This window comes from Lactuca sativa, chromosome 9 (genome assembly GCF_002870075.4).
Source record: "Lactuca sativa cultivar Salinas chromosome 9, Lsat_Salinas_v11, whole genome shotgun sequence".
In the NCBI taxonomy this organism is placed as follows: domain Eukaryota; kingdom Viridiplantae; phylum Streptophyta; class Magnoliopsida; order Asterales; family Asteraceae; genus Lactuca; species Lactuca sativa.
Genome location: NC_056631.2, coordinates 23650351 through 23658628, shown reverse-complemented (window position 1 = coordinate 23658628; position 8278 = coordinate 23650351). Strand labels below are relative to the sequence as shown.

At 37.7% G+C, this 8278-nt stretch overlaps 1 protein-coding gene across 1 annotated transcript; it reads right to left on the bottom strand.

The window, feature by feature from the left end:
• Positions 1 to 340: 340 nt before the first annotated feature.
• LOC111900347 (uncharacterized mitochondrial protein AtMg00810-like) lies at positions 341 to 904 on the bottom strand. The gene has a single exon (XM_023896220.1). The coding sequence runs from the start codon at positions 902 to 904 to the stop codon at positions 341 to 343; it is 564 nt and encodes a 187-aa protein (XP_023751988.1).
• Positions 905 to 8278: the final 7374 nt, after the last annotated feature.

The following is an 8278-nucleotide window of genomic DNA, read 5'->3' as shown; positions in this document are numbered from 1 at the left end:
GAAAGAAGAAAAATATGAACAAAATTAAAATACAAAATGTACCAACAAAAAAAACTTTTAGTCTTCAAAACGAATTATTTTAAGAAAACTCAGAAGCACATCCAAACGAGCTTTTCCAAAAGGTTTTGTAAACAAATTGGCCACATTATCAGTGTGGATTTGTTCCAAATGAATAAGTTTACGCTCAAAACAGTTTCATATAAAATGAACATGAATATCGATGTGCTTGGTTTTAGAATGTTGAACTGGATTTTTAACAATTTGAATAGCAGCATTATTATCACAGAAGATAGGAGTGTCAAAAAAAATTCAAACCATAATCGTGTAGTTGATATTGCATCTAGATGACCTGAGAACAACAAGTAGATGCAGCAACGTATTTAGCCTCAGTTGTTGAATTGGACATAGTTTGTTGTTTCTTGCACTGCCACGAGATTAGTCTATTTCCCAACAATTGACATCCAGCACTTGTAGATTTCATGTCAATGTCACAACCTCCATAGTTGCTGTCAGTAAAAGCATAAAGATCAAATACACAATTTTTGGGATACCAGAGACCTAATTTAGGTATTCCTTTAAGGTACCTAAAAATTCGTTTGATAGCAATTAAATGAGAAAGTTTAGGAATAGCTTGATTGTGCATGTATTGACAGACAACAAAAAGTATATCTGGTTTGCTAGTAGTCAGATACATCAGAGAACCAATCATAGATCGATACATAGTTTGATCAACCGATTCTCCATCCAAATTTGATGTCAACAGAGGTCGTTCAGCCATGGGAGTAGAAGCAACTTTTGCATCCTTGAACCCGAATTTCTCCAACATGTCATCAACATATTTGCCTTGATGCAGTAGAATGCCAGAAGAATCCTGACGCACTTGCAATCCTAGAAACATTGTCATTTCGCCTAGAGAACTCATCTCAAACCTCATCTTCATGAACTTTTTAAAATCTTTGCATAATTCATTATTTGTTGACCCAAAAAACGATGTCATCCACGTAGATTTGGACAACAATAAGGTCTTCCTTCACTCTTTTGATGAACATCGTCTGATCAATCATGCCTCTTGTGTACCCATGAGTTAAAAGATGCTCTATAAAAGTGGCATACCAAGCTTGAGGGGCTTCATAAAGACCATAAAGTGCCTTGTCCAGCTTGTACACATGATTTGGAAATTTTGAGTCAACAAAACCAGGAGGTTGATCAACGTAAGTTTCCTCATTTACTTCTTCGTACAAGAAAGCAGTCTTAACATCCATTTGGTATATAGTAAAACCCATGTAGGAGGCGTATGCTAAGAAGATACGAATTGCTTCTAATCGAGCCACGGGAGCATATACCTCTATGTAATCAAGACCTTCTATTTGCCTGAAACCACAAACAACCAAACGCACCTTGTTTCACACAATCACCCCACTATTATCTTGCTTATTGCGAAAACCCATCTTATGTCAAGGGACTTCTTTCCTTCAGGAAGTTCTACCAGTTGCCTAACCTTTAGCTACTCAAATTGATTCAGCTCTTCATGCATGACATCCACCCAACTTGGTTCATTAAGAGCCATCTCAATGTTTTTTGGCTCTATTTGGGATATGAAGCATGAATATAGACATTAGTTAACATATCCACTCTGGTTTCTGGTTTTGACTCCATCCGCCAGGGAACCTATAACATTTTCGATGGGATGGTCGCGCTGAATCCATGACGGAATCTCATGATCCACTGCTTGAGAAGAGACTGGAAGATTCGTGATGTTCTCCACCCTGCATGTGGCTGAAACACTTATATCTGATGATCGGAAGTCGTATGAAGTACTTGCCACATACTCATCAGGAATTCACCAAGAAAGAGAAAATCCACAAAAGTAGAATCAAAAGTTTCTGCAGAGTCAGAGGAAACATTTTCAGTAGAGGCAACATTTTCTTCCAAAACCAGTGAGTCGTCAGCTTTTTCCGGAGATTCAGCAGGTGTGTCATCATTTGATGGTTGGGAATCTGGAGTGCCACTATTCGAGCTTGTAGATTCATCCTGCAGTATCAATGGCTTGATGGGTTTAGCAATGATCACATCTTCTTCATCGTCCCTACTTGATCCACACAAGTTTAGATGAGAACCTGAAACATTATCAGAAAACACATAAATGGTTTAAACAATTCAGCATAATCAAATAACCAATCAGGGCCGACTCAAGTGTCTGACTCGTTTTCTTCTAGCCAACGGACATCAAAGGACTCCACGATCTGCTTGGTATCTTTATTATAGACCCGATAAGCAGTGCGTCCAGCATACCCAACGAAGTAGCAGTCGTCAACCTTTGAATTGAACTTTGGAGTGGTTTCGATATGAAGAAGAGTGCATGGGCACCCAAAAGGGCGGAAATGAGCAACCGTTGGTTTGTGACCATAGAGCATTTGATATGATTTTTGTTGATTTGAATTCGGTTTTGAACATAACATGCGGCATTGATAGCCTCAGCCCAGAAGAACACCGATAATTTAGAGTCACACAACATTGTTCTACTAGCGTCAATTAGGGTTCTATTGCTTCTCTCAGCAACACCGTTTTGTTGAGGTGTGCGAGCAGCACTGTATTGGTGATGTATCCCTTTTTAAGCACAGAAATGGTCCAGAATAGCATTCTTGAATTCTGTCCCATTGTCACATCGGATGCCTTTCATCTTTTCATTAGTCTGATTCTCAATCAGGACGATGAACCTCTTGATCAAGTCTGCAGTCTCACTTTTGTTTTTCAGAAAGAATACCCAGGTAAACATGAGTAATCATCTATTATAACCAGATAATACAAGATTTTGTTGATGCTAAGAACATTGACTGGTTCAAAGAGATCCATATGAAGCAATTGAAGAAGTGTGTCGATTGAGTTGACCAATTTTGGCTTGTGCGGTTTTCGATGATGCTTTCCCTGTGCATAGGACATACACTTCTTAAAGGTGACAAAATCTTTTATAGGCAACCCTCGAACAGGATCACTTTTGGCAAGATGATTTAGATTCTTTGCATTCGCGTAACATAGGCGACGATGCCAGAGTATGGCATTATGTTCAGAAATCTTTGAGAACAAGCAGGTAACGTTCTCTGGGATGTTATTCATATCCATTATATAGGCGTTGTTTTGACGTTCTGATCTCACCAAGATCCATTCTTCTAGTATGACAATACCAAGCTTTAGAATTAAACACTCCTTCTTGGTGAAATGAGTTGAAAAGTATCTATCGTAGATTTGAGAGACACTTAGCAAACTATGCTTCAATTCCAGAACGAAGTTGACGTTTTCAAAGTTCAACACACTGTTCGTAACAGTCCCCATTTGAGTGATCTTTCTCTTTTCTACTCTCGCAAAGTAGACATAACCACCATTAATGTTTTGAATTTCGTGCAATTGTGATATGTCTCATGTCATGTGCCGGGAACAACCATTATCAACATACCAAGTTCTGATGATATTCCTTCGTAGCTGTTCCTACACATGTTGCGGGATTAATTAGTTTTGGGAACCCAATCTATTTGGAAATTGGATTGACCATTACTATCAACTTGGGATACTCTTTCCCATACCATATCTTGTTTATCAAATAATGATTTCAAAGAATTTATAGAACTCTCTGGACCAATTGATGATTTGGAAGAAAGGAATTTGGGTACCCATTGGTAATTTGTTTTATGTACTTTCTTGTTGGACTGAATGCGACCTTTTCACTTAATTTCTTGTTGGACCGAATGGGACCTTTTTCACTTACCTTTGGGATGGGACTACCTTTTGATTTAGACTTGTATTGTGAGTGTGAGCTAGAAGATGACCCTTAAGATGACTTTGACCTCACTTGATTTGGTTTGGTTGAGCCATCTCTCGAGTTAGCTTTTGTTTTGTTCTTGAAGGCCTGATTCTTGGCCTTGTCATTATTCCAATTGTTATCACGGGGACGTGACCTTGAATGATTTCTTTTGGAAGATCTCCCTTGGCACATTCGTCCATCCAAATTTAGAGAAGGGAGCATGTGAATGATGTGGATAGTTTCTAGCAATGTGACTTGGAGTCCCACAATTAAAACAAGTCTTTCTTTGCAAGAAAGTGTTATTGGAGCTTGGTCCTGGTCCAAAAGAGTCTTATTTCAACGAATTTCCACATGCACATTTACATTTTTCATATTCTTTCACAACTTTACGTGGTTTAAATTATTCAAAAACATGACTATTTGAATTTGAATTAAAAGCAACATCACCATAATTTTCAAAAGAATCCAAAACAACAGTTTTAATATCTTCGTTCACACAATTATTTGAAATAGAAGAAAAAGAAACGTTATTCTTTGAAATGTTTTCAATAGAGCTAGCATTATAAAAGTCCTCCTTGTCCTCATCTTCCACTAATAGTTGATCTGCACATGAGGTAGAGACGCCAGTATCGTTCACCTCAACACTTTTAGTGGGGTCAGATTGTTCCGTCTTAGCTGAATTTGATACAGGGGTTGGCCATATTGAGCAGGTCTTTCTGTTTCTATGGTCTTAGAGGTAGAAACATAATTATCATTAAATGGAGGTGGAACACTATGATACCTTAACCCTTTTTCTGATTATCTTTCCATTTCAATTGCTTCTCTGTCATAAATTCAACTATCTCACTTGATACATCAAATTTCTTAAAGTTAAATTTAGCTTTGAACGCATCAAGTTCGGCTGTTAATTTGACAATTTCCTCTTTATCATAACGATGGTGAACACATTTTGTGCTATATTCCTCCCTAAGCCTAATTAAATCTTTATTTTGAGCATCTAGTTTTTCTTTAAGGGGCATGTTTACTTTCTTAATTTCATAGATTTCATTTTTAAGATCGAAAACTTCTCTAATTAGTAACTCGTTTTGTTCACGATATTTATTAACTTTATCTACGCAAGATTTAGAGCATGAAACTTCACTAACCTCTTTGGTGGTAGGAGTGGTGGAGACCATAAAAGCGAACTGCAAACCCATCATTTTTTCCTCAGTCAAATCTGCATCCTCACCATTTTCAATATGGGCAAGATTAGCTCTTCCATCTTCAGAATGATTGCGGGATTACATATAATCTTCACACGAGAACTGTTGTGCCACCATAGCATTCTCATTATTTGGACGCGCTTCTCTGTTGTTTCCAGCTGGAACTAATGCCCTCTCAGCATTAGTCTCCACTCTTGGCTTAGTGCACTCATGAGCAAAATGACATGCCTCGTGACAGTTGTAACACCTCAGCTTACTCTTGTTGAAACCCACTTTCTTATCCAGATTCTGTTGGGTTTTGAGCACTACATCATTCCTATGGTGTACATGCAAACCCTAAAGCTTTGGATCTAGTTTGTCTAATGAATCATGCAATAATTATCCAAAGCCATAAACCCTTAATCTAGCATCGATATTAACATAAGAATAGGGTTTAGATCTTACCTTGATTGTTATGTAGCAATAACAATCTCAATTCCTCCTTGTAATTGGCTTCTGAAAACTTAGTGTCACAAATGTCACACCTCTAATGGCTCACAAACACCAAGAGCAAGAGGATGACTTAGGAGAAGAGAAAGAGGACCAAAAAACGTCCAAGAACCCTAAGGAATGCTTAGCCACGATTTTGGTACCCTAGGGGTCCTTAAATATGTGAGGCTATTAGGGTATTGAACTAGGAAACCCTAATTTGACTGCTTAGGCCTTAAGCAGCACATAGACTACCTCCTTAGAGGCATTGGACGAATTCTTATGGGTTTCCCCATAGATTTCGTCCACTCCATCCTCTATGGAGTCCATTAGCCCAATATCCAACTATCACACAAATGACAGTTATAGTCCCCTTTATTTAATTAATGTCTTTTAGTCACAAAACTATTTCTCATTAATTCTTGACTAATAATATTAATTAAACTATATGATTTCTCTTTTAATATATTATTCATATATTAATAAATCATAATTAATATCTTTCTCCATAAATCATACTATCAAGTTGCTTTGGTGAAGGCAACCCAAAAGGACCATGCTCGCAATCGGGTCAAGTACATACCAAAATAGTTATGGGCTTAGACACTAATCCAACACATTTACTCCCCAGTTATTCTTTCCAGTTCGTTGAGTGAACTTCTTCGCCCTGAACACTGCCATAGCAATTTGCCATGTTATGTCCATCTCTTCAACATCCTCAGGATGAATTTGACCGAGTTCTCCAATCGTAACTGGAGGAACTAATTCACCAGCAATAAAGGCATTGTAGAAATTCATGAATCCAGCCATCATAGCCATTTTCATCAGCTCTTTTGGCAGCCGCTGGAGTCTGTGAGGTGGAACTTGACACAGAAGAAATTGGAGATGCCATTGGAAGACCAAATGATGGAGGAGCATGATGCGATGATACAACTGAAAATGAACTGTTAGTGGATGCTCCTAAGCTTGCAGTTGAGTAGGAATTGACATGATTAATTTCTCTCTGCTTGTCTTCCATGTCACATGCATTGATGATAGCCATCACTTTGGCAAGAGAGAGTTTGCTTAGGTCTTTTGTCTTCTTGATCACAGACACATTCATATCCCAATTCCTAGGAAGTGAATTGAGCAGCTTCTTATTAATCTAAGAGCGAGACAACACAATTCCAACAATGCTCATTTCTATGTTGAGAGTAGTAAAGCGCTGCAATCGGACTTCAAGAGTCTCCCCAAGAACATGATTAAACATGTTGAACCTTTGATGAAGAAAATCTTGTATGCTTTGCTTCATATCCTCATTCCCTTCATACACCTCAATCAAGGCTTCCCACAGAGCCTTAACCGATTTGTATTCCCTGAAACCTTGAGCAATGTAACGAGATAAATCCATTGTAAGAATAGCCAGTGCTTTCTCATCATCTTCAATTTTGTCAAAATCCTCATTGGTGTAGTCCTCTATTAACTTATCAACCACAGTTTTAGCTTCATCGTCCAAAGTGGTTGTGATCTTGACTGGACCTCTCAGAAAGCTTCTCCACACTTTGATATCTTTTATCTTAACATACTTCTCAAATATGAATTTCCATTCAGGAAATCCATCAGCAGTCAGCAGCCGGGGAATTCGAGTTGTTGTCCCCATAACTGAATCAAGATCACTTTGCATTGCAGAAAGAGAAGTGTTGTATGAGTCCATTGTAAACCAAAAAGTATATATGATTAACTGAAAACTACTAGGTTTGACCAAAAAATCAAAAAGTTCAGATTGTTGGCCAAAAACTTTTTAACCGAAAACCTTGACCGAGAACTAGACGATTGACCTAGTTGTTGACCGAGAACACTGGTAGCCGCCGAAATCACCTGAAACCTAGCCGAGAACTTGAACATGCCGCCGAAAACGTCCAAATCTAATCGAAAACTCCCACAAAATACTGGAAACACAAAATTGGTAACTTAACAAAACCATTTTCAATCAAAGTCTCCAATAAAATGAAGAACGCGAAGAACAACAACACTTTTTCGTCAAAAAGGACTTAAAAACACCAAAAATACCACGATAATTACAAGAAACGTTTAAACTTTAGGCCAATTCGATTGATACCAAACCTTTCTCTGATACCAACTGTAAAACCCAATCTTACGTATCAATCGAAATAACTAGAATTGGTGCGGAATCCCAATCCAATGATCAATGCAAAACAGTTATAATCAATTAAGAACACTATTATTGAATCTTCAATGCACACTATTATTAATCAACAGTCAGATACATATGATCTCTTTGTCTCTCGGTTCTATCTATCTCTTTTTAAACTCGAAATCAGCTTATGGAATCACCAACCCTTTACACGACTGTAACAATGCCATATAAATACCTAGACCTAATTACAAAGGTCCAGCCCAAAGCCCAACCGAAATCATTATTGAACCCACCGAAATCACCATGTGATTTCGGTCCAAACACCACTGAAAACATGGTGTTTTCGGTCCTAGACCGAGAAATCTAAAAGCTATCAAAACTAAAGTATAAACCATAAATTATGTCCAAACAACTCTTACTCATTATTCAAACCAATATCCATATATATAGGCTTCACATGAATATTAGAAAGGCATATCAAGTCAACAGCAAAGCTATGAACTTAAGGTAACAAAAAGATCTTAGATCGCAACATGACTAACACAAAGTAAAGACAATTTCAAATACGAACTAAACCAATACAAGTTGACACGACATAAACTACAAACTCTACAACAGGATTCCATGACCGGTAATTTGATAAATGTTAATCTGGTCATTTTAGCTTAAATACCC